At 42.5% G+C, this 22,398-nt stretch overlaps 1 protein-coding gene across 3 annotated transcripts in view; it reads left to right on the top strand.

Moving 5' to 3' along the window:
- birc6 (baculoviral IAP repeat containing 6) overlaps positions 1–22,398 on the top strand; it is a 76,357-nt gene that overhangs the window by 4,768 nt on the left and 49,191 nt on the right. For 2 of the 3 annotated variants that reach the window (XM_081616383.1, XM_081616381.1), the window contains exons 3-30: positions 62–199; positions 2,433–2,626; positions 3,500–3,611; positions 4,420–4,502; positions 4,608–4,833; positions 4,922–5,091; positions 6,451–6,509; positions 6,660–8,294; positions 10,899–11,048; positions 11,139–11,364; positions 11,702–11,862; positions 12,762–12,893; positions 13,196–13,327; positions 13,612–13,778; positions 14,037–14,170; positions 15,902–16,063; positions 16,528–16,659; positions 16,746–16,843; positions 16,936–17,083; positions 17,177–17,310; positions 17,986–18,132; positions 18,205–18,392; positions 18,855–19,166; positions 20,058–20,157; positions 20,291–20,505; positions 20,606–20,814; positions 20,972–21,324; positions 21,433–21,652. In XM_081616383.1, the coding sequence (XP_081472509.1) occupies positions 62–199; positions 2,433–2,626; positions 3,500–3,611; positions 4,420–4,502; positions 4,608–4,833; positions 4,922–5,091; positions 6,451–6,509; positions 6,660–8,294; positions 10,899–11,048; positions 11,139–11,364; positions 11,702–11,862; positions 12,762–12,893; positions 13,196–13,327; positions 13,612–13,778; positions 14,037–14,170; positions 15,902–16,063; positions 16,528–16,659; positions 16,746–16,843; positions 16,936–17,083; positions 17,177–17,310; positions 17,986–18,132; positions 18,205–18,392; positions 18,855–19,166; positions 20,058–20,157; positions 20,291–20,505; positions 20,606–20,814; positions 20,972–21,324; positions 21,433–21,652 (6,137 nt within the window). The remainder of the gene's footprint in view (positions 1–61; positions 200–2,432; positions 2,627–3,499; positions 3,612–4,419; positions 4,503–4,607; positions 4,834–4,921; positions 5,092–6,450; positions 6,510–6,659; positions 8,295–10,898; positions 11,049–11,138; positions 11,365–11,701; positions 11,863–12,761; positions 12,894–13,195; positions 13,328–13,611; positions 13,779–14,036; positions 14,171–15,901; positions 16,064–16,527; positions 16,660–16,745; positions 16,844–16,935; positions 17,084–17,176; positions 17,311–17,985; positions 18,133–18,204; positions 18,393–18,854; positions 19,167–20,057; positions 20,158–20,290; positions 20,506–20,605; positions 20,815–20,971; positions 21,325–21,432; positions 21,653–22,398) is intronic. The other variant, XM_081616382.1, reaches the window with a different exon arrangement.

Here is a 22,398-nt window from a genome sequence, read left to right as displayed (position 1 = left end):
TGGACTTCATGAGAAAACAGGGCAGGGTTTTTTCCTAACAGAAATGTTTTTGTTTATTTAGGCGCAGCAAATGCTGTCAGCATGTCAGGAGAAGATCGATGTGTCCAGCACTGAGGGGTATGAACTCTTCATCAGCCAGCTCAGAGAAGGTCTGAAGAATACCTCACATGAGACTGCGGCCAATCATAAAGTAGCTAAGGTAAGCTAATGAGAACAGAATGTGGCATAAAGAGAGAATGCAGCAAATTTCTACTTAACATGTTGCAGTGTTGGTCAGATTTATTGGCATCTCAGATAAAGACTTGTGAAAATCCTTCATATAAAAGTGCATATAAAACTATGAGTTCAACAATTTATTTCCCATGTAACTTGAAGGCCTTTTCTCGAACCTCTTTCAAGACCTTTTGTGTTTTTGACAAACGAATGAGACTATGACACCAGCTAAACTGCGAGTGGGCTGGTTTTGAAGAAAAATGAAACAAATAAATGAAGGGAAACCAAAGTGGTTTAAAACTCCTCTTATCGTCACCACTGGGGGGCAGAATAGCAGAAGGAGGAGAGCTCAAATGTAGCATATCAGCAGTATAACTTTTTGCTTATATATATATATATATATATATATAAGAGGTAGAGGTATATATATATATATATATATATATATATATATATAAATAAATAAGCAATGAGGTTAACTACAGCTAGAGTAATGCAAGGTTTGTTGGAGGAGACAGACCAGAGCAGTCTGGGTTGCCAGGAGACAGCTGACTGGTGGGTCATCACTTGAGGGAAGTTTGATTGTAAATGAGAGAGAAGGATTTTGCAAAGAAACTACATTTTTGTGGGATCTTTAAAACAAAAAACAACCAACCAACCAACCAACTCAAATATTGTTTGAGTTGGTTGTTTTACAGATGAATGCTGATGTGACAAAACACTGTAGCTGATTCACCTGTAGCAGCAGCAGCAGTGATGGTAGGAGCATGCTCTGAAACAAAGCGTCTATCCTGATGTGTTGGCTTTTGAAAAATGAAAGTTGTCTGTATTGATGAACATTGCAGTTTGTTGGAAGAACAGAGAACTAAAATACTGTGTAGTTTCACACATAGAGCAACAATTGGGAAATTTTCAGGTGGGGATGCTCTGATTAGGTTTTTTGCTGCCGATTGCGATCACTCATGAGAGCCGATTACTGCCGATCACCAATACCAATCACATGGATTGGCTGTCAAGTTTTCTCTTTAGGTATAAATGCTGCTATGTGATTTGTCAAAATAGATCCATACAATCGCCTAATTAAGGCAAAAATACGCAAAAAGCATGCAGTATTCAGTCAAAAAGACAACTGTAAATCCTGCAGTCAGTAGTACAATAATTAATAGCAAGTCTCTCAACATCCTAAATTATACGCAGTCAGATGAGTCTCACAACACCGCCTATATCAAATAACATCTAGTGAAAAAGGAAACATTCATTCAAAATCAAATGTAAAATGTAAATTAAAATAAACAATCCTAAGTTACTAAATCCAAACTGCCTGTAAAGCATGGCTAATTACACTGGTTGGTTGTTTCTGTCAGTGGTGTTAGTCTGCAGAATACAGTGAGGAGGAGGAGGAGGAGAAGTAGCTCGATTTACCCCCCCCCCCACACACACACACAAATTATTTGTCTCACGTAGGACAGCAAAAGTTTTAGTACATATGTTAAAACCTTTTTAAAGCTACATGCAAAGTATGAGATACAAGTGTTTTTTGTGATCGGCAACTAAAGAGTTTGTTTGATTGGTCATCACCGATCATATTTTTTCACGGAAATCAGCTGAGTATGATCGGTGGCTGATCGAGTGGTACACCACTATTTTCAGTTTATGATCAGAAAATATGAAAGAAAAACTCCTGATGGTTTTAAATTAAGTGGGCATAAACTTAATTTATACACAGGTAGTATGTTTTAATCCTATACATTTTGGGTCATAAACTGTCCGATATAATGGTGAACATGTTTATTTAGCAAAAAATTGGCCAGTGGTGTCTGACATTCTTTGGTATTGAATGAATATTCTCATAAAATAAGGGAATAAGAATCACTGAGTCTAATTTGGGTGTTAAGTTTTTCGGTCTAGTCAAAGGCCAAAAGGTCAAAGAACAATGCTAGTTTTTACAATCCCAGATTGTAAAAAGTAGCCAGATTGGCTACTTCATGTGTTTGAAAGATCATGGTGCTAAATAATGATGAAAGGCTATGGACTCTGCAGCAGGCACTCTTCTTCTTATTTAAACTAAATTTTGATAGTTTGTGCACATAAAACAAGAATCAAACTTGTTGAATAAATCAAACTTTGATCCCATTGCAGTTGTAACTTTGTTTTATGAACACTGTTATTGTTCACCTTGTTTATCTTCCTCTATCTTCTTCTCTATTGCTTTTTTACAGTGGGCAACGGTCACTTTCCATCTCCCCCATCATGTACTGAAGTTAGTGGCTGGAGCCATCGTCAGCGAGCTGAAGAAGATAAACCAGAACGTAGCTGCCTTGTCTGTAGCCTCCTCCATCATGGACAGGCTCTCCTACCTCTTGTCAAGCGCCAGGCCTGAGCTCGGGGTGGGCCCTGGACGCTCTGTAGATAGGTTAGACCACTACGTTTATACCTTATGAGTCTAGGAATTAGCTTATTTTGGGGGTTAAACGCTCAACTTTTCATAGAATTCCATTTTGCACATAAGCATCGATTAAAAATGTCAGTTTCTGTAATCTTTTGATGCAACACATATTTTTTGTTTACTTTAATGTTAATGGCCAAACCTTTTAGATCAACTTAGATAAAGGAACTTTTATAAATAATGTTTTTTTTTATTTTTATTTTACATATTTGTTAAAACTGTCACATCATTGTGACAGTTTGTTACCAGAAAGAGAATCTGTGAAGCAATCCATCTCCTCAACCTCCATCCTGACCTATTGTTGCTGCCTGAAGAAATGCACCGCTCCCAACCAAAAACCACAAATCAGAGCCAGGAGGAGGGTCTTAGCGCTGTCAATCAACCTTGTGTAGTCACTGCTCACGATGGGGAAGCAACTTACAGTTACAGAGAAACTGTTTATCTGCCGTCATTGTTGGCTATGCTAACTAGCCTGAGCATTTACAACAGGATCTGTTGTCAGGAAAAAACTGGCAGCACCACATGAGATTATGATCGACTGTGTTAAGTCCGGGCTCTGATTGGTTGTTTCTAGTTGGCATTAAGAGAACCCCGCCCCCCCCGCCCAGATAATCTGTCTTGTCACAACTTGGTGACAGCATCAACAAACGTGTGGGAAAAAAAAAAAAAATTATCTAAAAGTTGCATACTGCAACTTTAAGATTCCAACTTGCAGAGGATTTCAGGCAGCGTTGAACATATGAAGAAAACGCTTTTTCTGCAAATAAAACCGATGCACTGGTCATTTCCAGACCAGCAGTCAAAACATGGTTTGCTTCTAAAAAACGTTGCTTTCTGCAGATCCCTGATGTACAGCGAGGCCAACAGGCGGGAGACGTTTACATCATGGCCACACGCTGGTTACAGATGGGCTCAGCCTGATCCGATGGCTCAAGCAGGGTTTTATCACCAGGTAACGGGGAGACACATTTTACTATACTAACATATCTAAACACCAGCATGTAGTGAAGCGACTGGTTGCCTAAATGACAATGCAAAGCATCAAGGTGGTATTTGAGATGATGAGTCTATATATCTACACTAAGGCTGGACAATATGACTGAAACGTATTGTCCAGCCTTATGGTAAATGGACTGAACTTATATAGCGCTTTTCCGCTAACTACTCTGTATATTAAACTTGTGAGCTACTGAAATACATCAACTTTTTATAAATATTAACATTTATTGAAAATGACTGTAGTTAAGGACTGCTACAGTGACGCAGGTCATCCCTGAAATTCTGATTTATAGAATCTCAAATCTAAATCTGCACTGTGTTACAGAGAGTAAACACAATTAAAACATGCTTTATCTGCAACATCAGTCATTAAAATGGCACATTACTGAAGTATTAAAATTTAATAAGATGGGTACATTAATGATATTATATCAGCCATTAGGTAATGCATACATTTGTGTTTAGGTCAGGGGTAGTTATCAAGGAAAGGATATTTATCAGGGCGAAATGACATAATTAGAGTAGCCATACTGTTGCAGAAGTATGTAGTCAGGTTTGTAGCTTTTCTACTAGTGAAGCAAATTTGGGGCAGTTTTATTTTGGTTCTTGGTTGTTCAGTTAGATCCATGGCCTCACTTCTCCCACTCTTTGCATGTTGGACGTCGGTAGCAGTACTAAATTCAACCATCAGTCAGCAGTAAATATACTTTCTGTTTTTTATATTTACAAGTTTTATTGCCATTCTATCTTTCTGTCCACAGCCTGCCTCAACAGGGGATGACAGAGCTATGTGTTTCACCTGCAGTGTGTGTCTAGTCTGCTGGGAGCCGACGGATGAACCCTGGTGAGTGGAGTACAAATATTAATAGCAGTTAGCCGCCAGCTACAGTATCGACATCAACGTTTATGGATGCGTCACTTGCTAACAGCGCTTCCTTGTGTCCCCCAGGTCTGAACATGAGAGACATTCTCCCAACTGTCCATTCGTGAAAGGAGAGCACACTCAAAATGTTCCTCTGTCAGTAACCCTGGCGACCAGTCCAGCTCAGTTCCCCAATAGTCCTGACAGCTCAGACAAGATCGCCTGCTATGGGTTTGGCAGCTGCCCACAGTTCCTAGCTGCTGCCACAAAGAGGGGCAAGATCTGTATCTGGGATGTTTCTAAAATGATGAAGGTAAGAGCTGTTAATGCACGAATCTGAAGTCTGACCTATTTTCACTGTGTTAAGCCTTTGGTTAAGACAGCAATTTTGTGCTCAACAGGTGCACCTAAAGTTTGATGTGAACCCATACGACCCGGCCATCCTCCGGCAGCTGATCCTGTGCAGTGGTGAGCAGGGCCAGCAGGCACTGACCGAGTCTCGAAGGCCCACTCTCACTTGGTTGGAGGAGTCCTCTTCCTGCTCTGACCTGCCCAAGCTAGAGGGGGATAGGTAAGGCATAAGACAGTCTATAATGTCAAACTGGCTCTATTTCGTGTTAGACACAGGAAATCATTTCTGCCTGTAGCCATTAGACTTTATTATGCCTATGCCTGAGTACCTTAAATCAAATTTTTTCTGCACTCATTTATAGATTAACATATTTGCATGTGTTTGTTTATTTATTTATATTCTATAAATCTATTACTCAGGCAGTTCTGTCATAGAAATCTTAACTGCAGTAAATAAAACAGATAAATAAAACAAAATGACGAAGCATTTCAAACACTGAGACCTCAGAGGAAAAACAACATTCATCCTTTGCATTTTTAACTCATAAAACCAATAATGGTTATTAGTGTTTTGAATTTCCAAATAGTTTTTTAGTTCATCTCATGTTCAAGGTTCATGGTGAGAAAATATTTTTTCTAAAATCGGTGACTCTACTAAGCCACATATATTGAAGTTTGTAGATAAAAGTTGTGTGCTTAAATTTTAAAAATCAAATCAAATATACTTTTTTATTCTGACAAACTACAGCAATGTGAAAACATTTTCAATATTTAATTTCAAGATGTATTCATAAAATGTATTAATAAACATGCAGTAGCTGTTTATTAAATGTTTTGACAATTTATTAATAGTTTTTTTCATCAATACATTGTGCCACAATTGGCACTTTGGGGACATTTGTGATCTTTATGTGGCTCAAAATTAAAATGAGTTTAAGACTCCTGATTTAGATTCACCAACTGAGAACTTCCAGAGCATGAATAACACAGTCACCAACCAGAGGCAAACAAATGCCGCCAGATTGAATACTTGTTGATAAATTAAACATTTAAATGGTAATATGTCAAGTCGAGGAGGTCATAACAAATGTTATTTAAAAGGCTGTAGCCTGGGGATCTGCAAGCTATTTAATTACAACCCGTTGGTGTTGAGCCCAGTCAGAGTATAATCAGTCATAATAGTACATTCAAATTAAAAAATACTTTATTGGTCTCAAATTGTAATTCAAAATACTGAACCTTTAGTAACATTCGGGTAATTGTTGTCATGTTTGCACTAGTTCTGACCAGCACAGTTAATCTAATATGGACGTTTAGTCACTAGCGTTGCTTTTTCCTATGTTAATAGTACTTTTTTTTTTTTTAATTAATAAACAGCGGTTCTAATGACACGGTATGAAATTGTTCAACAAAACACAGGAAGAGCTAAAAGTTAAAATGACTGTAAAAAAAACAAAAAAACCTGCATGCGCACGCACGCACGCACACACACACACACACACACATACATACACACACAGTGACAACTGGTATGAATTTATTGTCTCTTTTGTTCTGAGGTTTTTGATCACTTTTTCAGTGATGACCAGCTGGAGGACTCTGACAGCGAGGAGCCTTCACGATCAGAATCGATAACAGGTAAGTAACCGTTGTTAAGGTACTGCTTACCGTTAATGAAATACATCTATGTTTTTCCAGAGTCTGAGCAAAAACATTTTAAATTATCAAACGTCATAGGTCTCACAATACAGTTTAAACAACCTCCTAACTGTATTGATCATGTTGCAGGTCAGCCATCCCAGTGGGAGAGCATGGACTTGAGTCTCAGTGTGACAGCGCTCAGTGTGCTACAGCAACCAGAGAAACTTCAGTGGGAAGTAGTTGCCAGTGTTTTGGAGGATACTGTCAAGGACTTGGAGGAGCTTGGTGCAAACCCCTCATTAAACCAAACAAAGGCCAACAGCCAGGCCAAACCAAAAGACAAGGTGCCTGAACACCACAACATTCCCTTTCCCTGCTTGCTAGCTGGAGGGCTTTTAAGCTACCGCTCAGCCTCCATTACCCCCATGGATGTTCCACCATCTCCCTCAACTTCAACACGCAGGACCACTGATGGTCCACTAAGGACTCAGGCTGCTGAGCCACATGCTGCATCTCTACAGGAACATGGTCCAATGGAGATAGATCCTTGCCACCCTCAGTCTGGTACCCAAGAGCAAGGCTTCTCTAACTTGGCAGGTTCTCAGCTGCTGAGTCCCTCCTCTATGCCAGCTGTGCGCAGGACTGTACCTGTGCTACTGCTATATAGTATTAGAGAGGTGGATGACAAATCCTCAGGGCAGGTATTTGCTCAGATGAACAATTTAATGAGCAAGGGTCTACATGAGGAAGGCTTTACTGTGCCACAAATCATTGAAATGGAGTTTGATACACATGAGCAACTACTTCTTCAAGACCCTCCCATCACATACATCCAGCAGTTTGCTGATGCAGCTAATCTAGCAGGGATAGATGGGCATGTGGACAAATGGAACACACTGGCAGCAGCAACTGTCTCCAACCCCCCTCGACCCGGAACCCTGGTACAGTGCTTAAGGCTTCCGAAGCAGCTGGAAGAAGAGAATCTTTTTGTGGACTCCATAATGCCGTGTTGGGACGGGGTGCACCTTTTGGTTGGTCTGAAGCCTTGCGGTTTTGAGTCTCTAAGTGCTTCAAACCAAGTTGAGGCTCTTAACAATCTAAACCGCCTCCACTCAGCCCTTTGCAACCAGCGCGAAACAGACTCCCTTCGCCCGTTGGCCAATGGAATGGAAGGCCATCTCCCAGGGGGGTCTCCACCTCAGACCCCCTTCATAGTACCTCCAGGAAACCACCAGCAGCAGCAGGAGAGGTCCCAGAGTCGTGGGAGTGGAGGGGGCTATCTCGCACTTTACAAGCTCAATTACTCCACCCGGATTGTCACTCTGGAAGAGGAGCCGATCAAAGTACAACAGATTTGGGACCCTTGTGATGCCATTACTTCTCTAATTTTGCTCCCCCCAGATGTGCTTGACAGTAGAGAAGATGAGAGTGAAGAGGCCTCCGAAGAATCAGTTCTTTCAGCTTCAAAAAACGGTTTTTCTGGGCCCGGGGCAGAAATTGAGACTGCATGTGAAGCGGGCACAACTGGGAGTGCTGGTAACATCACCAGTCCTTCCACCTCTGCCTACAGCCACAAGGAATGCAAGAAGGCAGAAATGACAGGTCTAGGACACCTGGTGGTCACCACACAGGCTGGCTTTATCATGATATTGGACCTATCCACTTTGGAAGTTCTAGCGAAGGTGGAACCACCCAAAAAGGATGGGTCAGTTGAGGAAACTGACCCATTTGTCTCAGTGACATACTGTTCTGGAACGGACCGCCTTTGTGCCTGCACTAAAGGTAAGGACTGTTTTCTGTTCTTGAATATTTCTGCAAGCACAGTTTTTACTTTTAAGATGGAGTGAAAGTTTGGAGAGTGATTTTGACTGCAGAACTTCTACAAGTTCAATTTAAGGGTGAAAAAAAGAGACATTCACACTTTCATAATAGGTCAATCATTCACACATGTCTGAAGCAGAGCTGTGGCTGAGAAATAGCAAGGACATATACACACAACTTAAAAAATTTTGTGGTTTTATCAAATCAGTGTATAGGTAGAAGACCTTATGTAAAGCTTTGTGTTGCTTGTATACTATGAGAAAGTCTTCGGTTGGGTTTCAACACACCAAAATCATTCATTCCTAACCACAAAAATAACCAAGTTTCAGACAGAGGTATGCTGTAACACCTTAATTCTTCTTTTGCGTTGAAAACCAATTTTCACTATCCTGATAGGAAACCAGCCCCTTGATCTCTGCTTTGCTTCATGTCCATGTCGGATTTTACCCATTTGCTAATGTTTGGTTGAGAGTTGTGTGTGTGTGTGTGTGTGTGTGTGTGTGTGTGTGTGTGTGTGTGTGTGTGTGTGTGTATGTATATATATATATGTGTGTGTATAGCGCACCAGCTCTGTGAAATTGTGTGTGCTGTAATGCTGTAAACAACTATTCCCCACTGCGAAGAGAGAAGTATTGAGTCAAACTATATATTTTGCCAGTAATAAAATGCCTTCAACATTCATATTGGTCCAACTTTAATTGTTCAATATTTGCAAGTGTGACTAACATGGACTGAATGGCTTCTTTCACTTCCTCTGCTGCGATTACTAAAACTCAACACAGACTACAATTCTAAAACATGTACGTAATCATTCACAACCCCTCCTTTTGTTCACTGATCGTCCCGGTTGAAATTCTACCAGAGGAATCAAATTCAGTGTGAGAAATCCCAGATGGAGCACTGAAGGGAGATGAGAATTGAGCAGAATTGTGTATGCAGTGGCCAGGCTGTTTTCACAGGCCTTTGTTCTTAAAGACCCAATAATTTGATTGTTAGTTTCTCATTTTAGAGTGAAGGGGAAGAAAATGTTTCTCTTCTGCTCTAGCTCCAAAACCGAACTTCAATATTGCAGTGTAGACCAGATTTAGCCTTGAAAAATCCAATCTATGCATTTTTTTAAGCTTCAAATTTGTGTGGATTTCTCGAAGCTATGTTTTCCACATGTTGCAGAGTCTTCCGGTCTGTTCCACTGCAATCTGTACAAAAATTGTGGGGGAGTTTGTGAAAATACTCTCACTAGTACCTTGGTAGATTTTTGAGAATCAATAGAGAATGTGCATCCTTTGCTGACTCTTCTTGGACAGGTGTGTCTAGTCTTATAACTCCAGAGGAAAATCTTAGGGGTGTGGACTGAAAAGACGGTAGTGTTCCTGATCCACCTCATGAGGTTGAAGTGGTTGCTCTGACTCAGGCTAAAATTATGTAGTTAGTAACTCATCTCTCATTATTCTGGAATGTTTACTTGATGCTAATAAATCATTTTTTTCTTTTCTCATTGGTTAAATAATTTAGCTAGTTTTAATTAAGTTAGTAGGGATGTAATATCTTGTCATATAAAAATGTCAAATATTTCCCACTGAGGGGACTGTTAGTCAGTGTGTCTTTGCCTGAGCAAGTTGTAGAAGATTCCCTGACTACTTTGTGTCTGAAAGAAAGACCGAACTCCAGGGCCAATCTGTTAGAATCTTCATTGTATCTGTATAGGCTTTTTTTTCACTGTGAGATGAATACATGGACTTCTGTAGAAGCATAGTTGAATGGGGTACAACCTGAGACTCCCTCTTTGGTATGTCAAAGTACAATACTGTATTTTAAGGTTCAAATCTTCCAAAGCTTCAAATCCGTCTGTCCGTCCACCCACCCATTCAGTCATCCCTAGTGGGGACGCGAAGGGTGCTGCTGCCTATCTCCAACAAGCGAGAAACTTCAAACTATTTTCCCAAATCTTTTATTTTTAATCCCAGCAGAGCTATAGTGAATTGGTGTACTAACATATTTTATATGTAAATGTAAAATTTTTCCAGTTTTACCAGAGATTAATTCAGGATGTTGCAATTGTTTTCTGAGTAAAAAAAAAAAAAGACAATATATAACCATTTACTTTTATCCGAAAATCATTAAAAAAAAATTGTATTCCATAAATGCTCGCTCAGCTGTGAAAAACACTTCTGCTTATTTTGCGAGACCTGGAATTTGAAATATTTAAGTATGTCATGTTAGCATAACTTCAGTTTCTGAAAAGTTCCAGGATGTCATCTGTTGTTACTTTGTGACTGATTTTGAGCAACATTACACATCAAGCTCCAAAACATAAACTATACCTTTCTACATAGTTACTGCTTACATCCTGGGGTATGGTTAACAGAACTGAATAGGTCAGCAGTACTATGTCATAAATGGACAAGTAGGATTGTTATGCTGTTGTTTTGTAACCATTTAGTTCATTAGTTCCTTGTTGGCTAAAGTCAACAGAAATTATTTAATTGGTAAGTTTAACAGTCTTGGTAGATTGTTTTTTCATTCCTTCAGATATTTTTATGTCATGGTCACTGTTTGTCTCTAAAGGTGGAGAACTTCATTTCCTTCAAATTGGAGGAGTTTGTGATGATGGGGATGATGGAGATATGTTTATAGATGGCCCCCTTTCTAAAGGGGCTGAGCCGCTGCTTGAGGGGGCCAAGCCCTCCTCCAACCCGTCCAGCCCTGGAATCACAGGTAGGAGAGGGACAATAAAACACTCCGTCAGTTTTTAAACAAAAGCATGTCATTTATTATTATTATTATTATAAAATGGCCTTTGTGCAGGAGTGGACCTCCTAGTGGACCAACCTCTGACCACTGAGAGTCTGGCGTCATTGATGGAGTTGACCCGGTTTGAAACGTTGACGCCGCGTTTCTCGGCCACCGTTCCACCGTGCTGGGTGGAGGTGCAGCAGGAGCAGCAGCAGCGGCGCCACCCACAGCACCTTCATCAGCAGCACCATGGCGATGCGGCCCAACACACCCGCACGTGGAAGCTCCAGAGTTACAGGTGATACTTCAGGCAACTTTTTCACTAACCTCCCATGTCAGTCAGGGCTGCCACCAACAAATGTTTTTAAACTGAACGGTCTAATATAGTGGAGAACTGTAGCAACAGATGTTCTTCCAAAAATCTAAAGCTATGTCATTTTTTGTAGTAAACTTTGGCTTTTATTTTATTTTATTGTATTGCACTGGTTGTGAAACTGATTTAACATATTGAAGGAACCACAAATGAATCCGTTAGAACAAAATGCTCTTTTTAAGAAACTTCAAAAATTTCATAAAGTTTAAAACAATTAAGGAAGCCGACTTCCTGTTTCTAATGATGACGTTGTGTTTTTCAGCTCCAGCTGGGACGAGCATGTGTTTGAACTGGTGCTGCCTAAAGCATGCATGGTGGGCCATGTGGACTTCAAATTTGTCCTGAATCCCAACATTGTCAACATTCCTCAGATCCAAGTCACTTTACTGAAGAACAAAGCACCAGGGCTGGGAAAAGTCAGCGGTGAGAGCCAGTTTCTTTCCCAGCACACATTCCCCGTAAATGTCTTTACTGTGTGGAAGGATAGGGACAATCAATAATGAAAAAAATGACAATCATCATTATTTGGTGAAAAAAGAGGGCATAGGTTATTAGTTTACACTTCTTTCTGCTACTTTTCTGAACAGTCTAATATTTTGGTAACCGTTTATATTTCTTTTAGTTGTTGCAAGAACGGTTTGTGTTGTAGTGAATTATTAATAAAGTGAAATAAAAGTATTTCATGCACTCATTTATAAAGTCACTAATTGTATGTAGTGACTATTATTTGTTAAGGGATTACTCCACATCAAAATAGTGACAAGCTGTTCAGATCAACACTGCTGAGCAATGCAAGTCTGCACATTATGTGTTTCTGATGCATGATTTTGTCTTGGAATGTAAAGTGTTTCCATACCAGTGAATTGACTGTAATTGTTGTCTGTAGTCAGCTCAAGACTTCACAGTCTCATTGCTGGAGTTCTTTTCCTTGTCTGAATAGGTGCCGTCTACCCGGGGATGCTTTATAGCAACATCTGTTGCTTTTCTTGTCCTTCTGCTGTCTTGACAAAACACTGCAAAACCAATGTGGATCCTTCACTGTTAGGACTCTGATAGACTTTTCCTTCCGACTGAAAGACAAGACTTCCTGCTGCTCAGGAGCCTTAGATCAACTTTTCAGCCTATCACATTGTTTCTTTGAACAGCCAGCACAGGAAAACCTAACACAACACCATTGCTATGTTTACTCAAAAAGCTTTGAGAACATAAATATGGACAAAAGTTGGACTTGACCAACCTTAAAGCCTACCGTGCCATATGAGGATGAGCACTCCGTACAGTAGGATTAAACCAGTGAATTTATTATTTACTTTGTTCTGCAGATACAGCGGTGGACAGACAGATTGCTTTTCCTCTCTCAAACGTCTTGCAGACCAACGGGGACAAGACCAGCCAGCCTCTTCTGCAGGACTTCACAGAAGACATCCACTTCATGGACATTGAGGAGACATCAGGTGAGAAACGACTGTAAAATTCAAGATGAATAAGTTCATTATCTGCCTACGGTTCACACTTCAGGAAAATATCAGTCCTCTGAACTTTTCCCACTTGTTCATAAGGTTTTAAAGTAACCAGGTGGAGCCTCATTAAGGTGTGTTTTAATCCAGTTGGGTCTAGTGAGTAAATCTTGTTCTTTAAACTCTGCAGAACCGAAGACCAAACTCTGTTTTCCTTCTCTTGTCTCTCGGCTGGAGTTCAGGTTGCTGAAGCCGTTGAAGCCTCTGAGTGATTCAGCGGTTCTGTGTGTCTTTTGCAGGATCGGTGCTGTGTCCATTCCTTGAGGACCATAAGGAGGATATTTTGTGTGGGCCGGTGTGGTTGGCCAGTGGGCTGGATCTTTCTGGTCACTCTGGCATGCTGAGCCTCACCAGCCCCAAGCTGGTCAGAGGTAAACACAATCTGCTGCTTTCAACTGAAACCTGCCTTTCCAGTTCTGTGAGATAAACAGCTGATAGATGCTAAAGATAGCAACCGCAAAGCAAACACTGGTTAGATTTTTGAAGTGTTTTCTCTGCTATGTTTGCTTGGTCTCTCCTGCAGTGTAGTCGCAGTATGTTTCTATGTGTTTTTGTTGGAAGTGTTAAGTTATCTCCACATCTACGGAATGTCTTCTAACTAAACGCGATGTCACCCTGAGGCGTCGCGCCATTAAAATATGTGCTTGTGCTGCAGGCATGGCGGGAGGGAAGTACCGCTCCTTCCTGGTTCACATCAAAGCGGTGAGCGACAGTAGCATGGAGGAGAGCCCGAGGCCAGTAGTGAGGTTGCCCAGCGCCAAGCCTCAGAGCTCCAAAGCTCACTCATTGTCCTCCCTGCTGCAGCAGACCCAGGCCTCCAAGGTGAGACTCTCTATGCTGGTAGTTAAACTCCTGGGCGATTTGGTTCAGTTTTAAGAATATCTTACAAACTTTAGTAACGGCTTGCTTGAGGAATTATTCTGTTTTAAAGTATTTCATGGAACTGGTGCAAAGCTCTGTTATGAGATGGGCAGATCTCACAAAAGCTGCCATGTCAGAACTGTTAAGTTTTTAAAACTGCAGCGCGTGACTCCGGGTGAAGTCCTCATCACCGGTTGATTTCTTGGTGATGTAACATAGGAGAGAGCTGCTACGGGGAAGACGGAGGGATCAGCGCAGTCAAAGAAGGTGGAGAACCTGCGAGGCTGCGACCTGCTGCAAGAAGTCTCAGTCACAATCAGAAAGTTCAAGAAGACATCAGTGCCCAAAGAGAGGTGTGCCCAATGTCATTTTGGATATAAAATCATCTACTGGAAGTATACAGTGGTGTGAAAAAGTGTTTGCCCCCTTCCTCATTCCCTGTTTTTTTGCATGTTTGTCACACTTAAGTGTTTCGGAACATCAAACCAATTTAAACAATAGTCAAGAACAACACAAATAAACACAAAATGCAATTTGTAATTGAAGGTGTTTATTATTAAAGGAGAAAAAAATCCAAACCCTCATGGCCCTGTGTGAAAAAGTGATTGCCCCCCTGTTAAAATATACTATAACTGTGGTTTTTAACACCCGAGTTCAATTTCTCTAGCCACACCCAGGCCTGATTATTGCCACACCTATTTTCAATCAAGACATCACTTAAATAGGAGCTGCCTGACACAGTGAAGTCCACTAAAAGATCCTTAAAAGCTACACATCATGCCGAGATCCAAAGAAATTCAGGAACAATTGAGAGAGAAAGTAATTAAGATCTATCAGTCTGGAAAGGGTTATAAAGCCATTTCCAAAGCTTTGGAAATCCAGCGAACCACAGTGAGAGCCATTATCGACAAATGGCGAAGACATGGAACAGTGGTGAACCTTCCCAGCAGTGGCCGGCCGCCCAAAATTACCCCAAGAGCGCAGCGACGACTCATCCAAGAGGTCACAAAAGACCCCACAACAACGTCCAAAGAACCGCAGGCCTCACTTGCCTCAGTTAAGGTCAGCGTTCATGCCTCCACCATCAGAAAAAGACTGGGCAAAAATGGCCTGCATGGCAGAGTTCCAAGAAGAAAACCACTGCTGAGCAAAAAGAACATTAAAGCTCGTCTCAATTTTTCCAAAACACATCTTGATGATCCCCAAGACTTTTGGGAAAACATTCTGTGGACCGATGAGACAAAAGTGGAACTCTTTGGAAGGTGTGTGTCCCATTACATCTGGCGTTAAAGGAACACGGCATTTCAGAAAAAGAACATTATACCAACAGTAAAATATGGTGGTGGTAGTGTGATGGTCTGGGGCTGTTTTACTGCGTCAGGACCTGGAAGACTTGCTGTGATAAATGGAACTATAAATTCTGCTGTCTACCAAAAGATCCTGAAGGAGAATGTCCGACCATCTGTTCGTGAACTCAAGCTGAAACGAACTTGGGTTCTGCAGCAGGACAATGATCCTAAACACACCAGCAAGTCCACCACTGAATGGCTGAAGAAAAACAAAATGAAGACTTTGGAGTGGCCTAGCCAAAGTCCTGACCTGAATCCTATTGAGATGTTGTGGTATGACCTTAAAAAGGCCGTTCATGCTCGAAAACCCTCTAATGTAACTGAATTAGAACAATTCTGCAAAGATGAGTGGGCCAAAATTCCTCCAGAACGCTGTAAAAAACTCATTGCAAGTTATCGCAAACGCTTGGTTGCAGTTGTTGCTGCCAAGGGTGGCCCAACCAGTTATTAGGTTTAGGGGGCAATCACTTTTTCACACAGGGCTATGATGGTTTGGATTTTTTTTCTCCTTTAATAATAAACACCTTCATTTACAAATTGCATTTTGTGTTTACTTGTGTTGTCCTTGAGTATTGTTTAAATTGGTTTGATGTTCCGAAACACTTAAGTGTGACAAACATGCAAAAAAACAAGAAATAAGGAAGGGGGCAAACACTTTTTCACACCACTGTACTTGTCTTAGCTTTAGTGTTCTGGGTGTTTGCTCCCAGGTTAACAGATGTTTGCGCTTTTCAGGGTCCAGCGCTGTGCCATGCTGCAGTTCCCAGACTTCCATGAGAAGTTACTGGATGTGTTGTGTCATCAGTTAGAGGACAACCCAGGCAATGAGCACGCTCAGAGCCTGATTCTCGACATCCTCTGCTGGCTGGCGGGGGTGTTCTCCAACGGACCCTGCAGGCAGGCCTGAACAAATGGCGATCAAGTAGGGGTGTAACGATGAAACCAGACGAGTCGATCAAATCATTTGGAGAAAACTAAGCATTCCTCCTTTAGTTATATTTTGTTACTTCCTTCGATGAACGATGATGTTCATCGCAAATTCACTTCAAATTCTAATGATCATTTGACAGTGGAATTGGAAGACATTTTAAATAGCCAAAATAAATAAACAAAACAACAAGAACAACAAATGAAATAAATTGAGATCAAACCACATGACTGAAGGCTTTTATCATCCAGTTTTTGGTAGAGAGAAAGAAGAGAAAAACGAGAAATCGCAGAAATGCTCATCTTTATTGATCGTGCAATTAATTTATTGCTTATTGCGACAAGCCCAGGTCTGGTACCGTTGCACCTCTACCCATATATTTCATCTAATCCTGTAGGACTTCATTCTGAAGTGTCCTGCTCTCTGTTTTCAGCATCAGGGAAGGGAAGGAGGGCCTGCTGGCCAAAACCAGGAGCCGGTTAACTGACATCGTGAGGGTGTGTTTCTTTGAAGTGGGCCGCAGCATAGCCCACAAATGTGCTCGATTTCTTGCACTTTGTATTAGGTAAGAAACATGTAATAGTAGTTTGTTTGTGGGGACTGGACTCTGTGGTTTCTATGGCAACCATTGTTCTCTGTCTCTTTATTCAGCAATGGGAAAGGAGAGCCAAGTCAGCAGGGATTTGGCATCAGCCTTCTGAAGGCTCTGCTGGATAACATGGCCTACTTGCCTGCCGCAGCAACTGGTGGTGAGTACCTGAGCATGCTGGCAGAGCCCCACCCCCACCTGTTGTACTTTTGTTTCACCCTTCGTTTGTTTCTCCACGGTGTCTTTGGACAGGCTCTGTGTTTTGGTACTTTGTACTTCTGAACTACGTGAAGGAGGAAGACCTGGCAGGCTGCAGCACAGCTTGTGCCTCCCTGCTCACCACCATCTCTCGACAGCTGCAGGACCGTCTCACCCCTCTGGAAGCTCTGCTGCAAACCAGGTACGGTCCGACTCGGCCCGAAGCCGCTCCACAGGTGAGAAACGTTTACACTGCTTAGCTTGGTTTTATGTGGACTGTCTTCCGTCCCCTCAGGTACGGTCTGTACAGCTCTCCATTTGACCCGGTGCTGTTTGACCTGGAGGTCAGTGGCTCCTCCTGCAAGAACGCCTTCAACAGCAGCATCGGGGTCCAGTCCGATGAGATCGACCTCTCTGAAATTCTCTCAGGTAGAAGCCGGGCTTTGTACTGAACTCTTTCTCATCAATGTTAAGTAATAGTTGAGTCAAAACAAACTACTATATCTCATTGAAAAGTTACTTGTAAGTTAGATTTATCTTATTCCAAGTGCACTAATATATTTGCACAATAAATTAGACCAAACTTACCTGCCTGATGGCGAGTCAGAATTTGAAGTAGCAAGGGTTGCCATGGCAGCTGGCGAGCATTGATCGATAGTGCTACTCTGTTTTCCCCCCTTTCGGACCATTCTCTGTAAACCCTAGAGATGGTTGTGGGTGAAAGTCCAAGTAGATCAGCAGTTTCTGAAATACTCAGACCAGCCTGTATGGTCTGAGTATTCAGAAACAACCATGCCAAGTTCAAAGTCACTTAAATCACCTTTCTTCTCCATTCTGAGGCTTGATTTGAAATGCAGCAGATCTTCTTGGCCATGTCTCCATGCCTAAATGCATTGAGCTGCTGCCATGTGATTGGCTGGTTCAACATTTGCGTGAATAAGCAGTTGAACAGGCATACCTAATAAAGTGGCCAGTGAGTGTACGTTCCAGCCATAAAAACGGTTGATTTCCAACTGTTGTGTTCAAGTAAAATTTGCAAAAACCCGATTTAACTAGAGGAGACAGGAGGATGTTGCATGATTTTTGGTCTGGACTGTTTTGCAGGGAATGGGAAAGTGAGCAGTTCTGCTGCGGCAGAGGGCAGCTTCACCGCACTGACTGGACTCCTGGAGGTGGAGCCCTTGCACTTTACCTGCATATCCACCAGTGATGGCACACGGGTGGAGCGAGATGATGCCAGCATGTTCACTGGTAGCTCTTCCTCGCTTTTTACCTAACTTTTGTTCGTCTTTCGTCTGCTAAACTTGTCGTTTTTAAACCCAGTGAGTACGTTTGGTGTGACTCCGGCGATGGGCGGCCTGTCAACAGGGACGGTCGGAGAAGCTTCAACAGCTCTGAGTTCTGCAGCTCAGGTGGCCCTGCAGTCCCTGTCGCATGCCATGGTCTCAGCCGAGCAGCAGCTGCAGGTGCTGCAGGAGAAACAGCAGCAGCTGCTGAAGCTCCAGCAGCAGGTGAAATTCTCATCAGATTTACATCCATGCCAATGCACGACATCCGTGTTTGGAAGTCATTAAAGGGGCAGTATTATGTAAAATCAGAATTTTTGAACTTTACGTCATGTGTTGCCTTGATTCTTTCATTCATGTATTCATGTTTGAGAAATCCTTTAGTCTCCCATGGCATTCAGTTGTGAAAGACTCCTCCACTCAGCTCCTCAGACTAGCCAGCAGCAATTAGCAAAGACCTGGTGTCACTATAGTGTATGTATGTGTATATATATATATATATATATATATATATATATATATATGTATATGTAAACTGAAGGCAGAATAGTTGCTTAATTGTGCTATAAAATGGCACCATGTGCTTGGACTATACATAATACTGCCCTTTTAATCCCTGCTAAAAATGGTGTCAAACTACTTGTCAGTCTTTTTGTTTTATGATTAAATCTGGTGTTGTTGCTGAAGCAGAAAGCAAAGCTGGAGGCCAAGCTTCATCAGACCACCTCTGCTGCTGCTGCTGTGGCTTCTGGTGTTGGATCCATGAGTAACTCTGTGCCTTCCAACTCCTCCGCCCCGGGCTTCTTCATTCACCCCTCCGATGTCATCCCACCGACACCAAAAACCACGCCCCTCTTCATGACCCCTCCCCTCACGCCGCCCAACGAGGCGGTGTCTGCAGCGTTCAGCGCAGAGCTGGCTCACCTGTTCCCTGGCCCCATGATGGACCAGGGGCCCGTCAACATGGCCGCACACAAGAACACGCAGAAAGCCAAGCCGGTCAGTAACCTGGGCCGAATGTCACATCAGTTTTGGTTCTGATTTCAAGAGCTCAGGATTCCAACAGTCTGCTGAGCGACCAAGGCTGACACTGACTGACACCATCCTCTCATAGCTTATTTCTTGTGGTTATTGTTTATCTGGAAAACTATAAAAACATTAGGTCACAACAAAGGAAAATCCTTTAGCTTTTTCTTTTAAATGCAAGTCTATCAGTTGCTCTTACTGGTCTTTCAGGGGTGAAACCGCAAATCACTAGACCATAAATTTGCGCAAATTCTATTTATTGCACTAGGATGAGGTGGGTTTTTTTTTTAGTCGTATCACAAAGCAGCAATAGAAACACTTTTTGCATCATTCCGGTTTGTATACAGCAGCTTATTTCTAGACACTGGCCTCCGTCGACAAGTGCAGCTGGCTCCATAGCATTGCTCAGTTCATCAAATATTGAGTTTGTCATTTGAAAGTGTTGAATCCATAACTCTTATATAAGTTAACGACTGCAATTTCCCAAAAACCCAGCTTGTATATCTGCTCTCAAGTATTAAGAGTCTTGCTGACGTCTCCTTTGATTGCTGGTGATGGGTGCCAGTGACACGGCTGAAAATACAAATATATCTCATGTCAGTGTTCACATTTGTCACCTCCGTAATTTTTAACAGCTTTTTTTTAATGTGAAGTGCGATTTTCAATTACATTTCTTATTTAACAGAAATGCAGCAATTGCAAAATTGTGCTTTTACAACGTTGGCAGAGTATCAGATAAGTTTTTTGCACAATTGTAAATGGAAGGGCAGCTACTGATTTTTTAGCTTTCCCTTCTTAGGCTGCTTGTTTTAAACAAAGTAAAGATGTTGGTGTGTGTTGAACTCGGAGGGTTTTGTGTTGCAGAGCCCCATGGGCAGTGGGCTGGCTCTGGCTATTTCTCAGGCATCTCACTTCCTGCAGCCTCCTCCACACCAGTCTATAATCATAGAGCGGATGCACTCTGGTACGTAACGCTGACTACTGTACTTGCATACGACATACACGTTATTACTTTATTTATTATCGTTAAGCTTCATGAATACAATATCCTTGACGCAGTTTGTGATGTAATTGGTCTGTTGTGCGTTTCTGTGCAGGAGCTCGACGCTACGTCACCCTGGACTTCGGCCGCCCCGTTCTGCTGACCGATGCACTGATCCCTACCTGCGGAGACTTGGCGTCTCTGTCCATCGACATCTGGACGCTGGGCGAGGAGGTGGACGGACGCAGGCTGGTGGTGGCCACTGACATCAGCACCCATTCGCTCATTCTGCACGACCTGCTGCCACCGCCTGTCTGCAGATTCATGAAGGTCAGGTTCTCTGTATTCTGGTGAGAATTGTGGGGCACGTGATTCCGTCCCACTCTATAGGTCCCAAAAGCCAATTAATGCATCCGAGCTGTTCCTTCAGATCACTGTGATTGGACGCTACGGCAGCACCAGTGCGCGAGCAAAGATCCCGTTAGGCTTCTTCTACGGCCACACGTACATCCTGCCATGGGAGAGTGAGCTTAAACTAATGCATGACCCTCTGCGGGGAGAAAGTGAGGCTGCCAGTCAGCCAGATGTGGATCAACATCTGACCATGATGGTGGCTCTGCAGGAGGACATCCAGTGCAGGTGATTCATGGAGAGGGTCAGGGCAGATCATCAGTTGTTGAGAGAACCAGATGGAAATGTGTGGTGTTGGTCAGATTCAGTTCTCACCAAAGACCTCAAACTTTAAACGGCATCAGAAATGGTTGAGGTAATTAGTGCTTTCTGCTCTGTTCTCCAGGTACAATCTAGCTTGCCATCGATTGGAGACTCTTCTTCAGAACATCGACCTTCCGCCTCTGAACAGCGCCAATAATGCCCAGTATTTCCTACGGAAACCAGACAAGGTGGTAGAAGAGGACCAGCGGGTCTTCTCAGCCTATCAGGACTGCATCCAGCTGCAGCTGCAGCTCAACCTGGCCCACCATGCCGTCCAGAGGCTGCGGGTGTCCCTGGGCGCCTGTCGCAAGTCTCTGCCCAGGGCCTGTGACCCGGAGGCCCAGGGGCTGGTCCACATCTCCTCCACTGAGCAGCTCAGGACAATCATCCGTTACCTGCTGGACACGCTGCTCAGCCTTCTGCACTCCAATAACGGTGAGGCGTGGAGCACTGATTGGGATTTACTTCAAGTAATGACCGTATTATGGATGTTTTACGTGGTTTGCACACTTGATTCATTGATTTGTGTGTTTATGCTGTCAGGACACTCAGTTCCCTCAGTGCTCCAGAACACCTTCCATGCCCAGGCCTGCGAGGAGCTTTTTAAACACCTCTGCATCAGCGGAACGCCGAAAATCCGTCTTCATGCTGGACTGCTGTTGGTGCAGCTGTGTGGGGGTGAGCGCTGGTGGGGCCAGTTCCTCTCCAACGTCCTGCAGGAGCTCTACAACTCTGAGCAGCTGCTTATCTTTCCCCAGGACAGGTAGGACAACACAGGAGCCACTTCTCTGCCTTTGTTCCACAAGTTGCCAGAATTTGGGCTTTAATGAGTTCTGAGTCTTTTGCACTTAACTTCCACAAAGACATGAAGCTTTAGTTTGAGTAGACAGGAAGTTGAGGAATGGAAAAAGGTTAACTTTTTTCTGATGTGGTCCGCTCTATTACATATAGAGAATGCACTTGGTGGGACGGACACATTTCTTGGCTCTCACAGATCAGCTGTAAAGACCACAGGGGGGAATTGTAGAGCATTTATTGTCAACAATTTGCTTGCTGAAGTTAAGCTGTGTTTATTAGTTTCAGGTCCAGTGAATAAATGCATTATGATGAGAGAAAGAGAGACTGAATGTATTTTCTCTTAGCAAGGATTATGAAATGGTGCTTTCACTACAAGAAAAATGCTCAGTGATCATATTTTCAGGGTCTCAGAAAACGTAGTGTGTATTATTTTTTGTCCGATTCTCTGCCAAAGAAAGGGGAAACTTGATTGTTTCATCCTCAGTGCACAAAGGAGCGTTATCGTAGGTCCTTCCTCCCAGCAGCTGTTGCACTTTATAACCATCACTGCTCCCTACAAACTCTCTGAGTGTTTATGTCTCTACTATTATTTCTACTTTGACAAATTTCAAATAACATTGTAAATGTGTTCAACATCTGTCCATGATGGTGGCTCTACAGGAGGACATCCAGTGCACAGAATTTTTAGTTCTGTTTTTACATTAGTTATGT

Source organism: Poecilia reticulata, chromosome 15 (genome assembly GCF_904066995.2).
Source record: "Poecilia reticulata chromosome 15, P_reticulata-male-v2, whole genome shotgun sequence".
In the NCBI taxonomy this organism is placed as follows: domain Eukaryota; kingdom Metazoa; phylum Chordata; class Actinopteri; order Cyprinodontiformes; family Poeciliidae; genus Poecilia; species Poecilia reticulata.
This window is presented reverse-complemented; position numbering and strand designations above follow the sequence as displayed.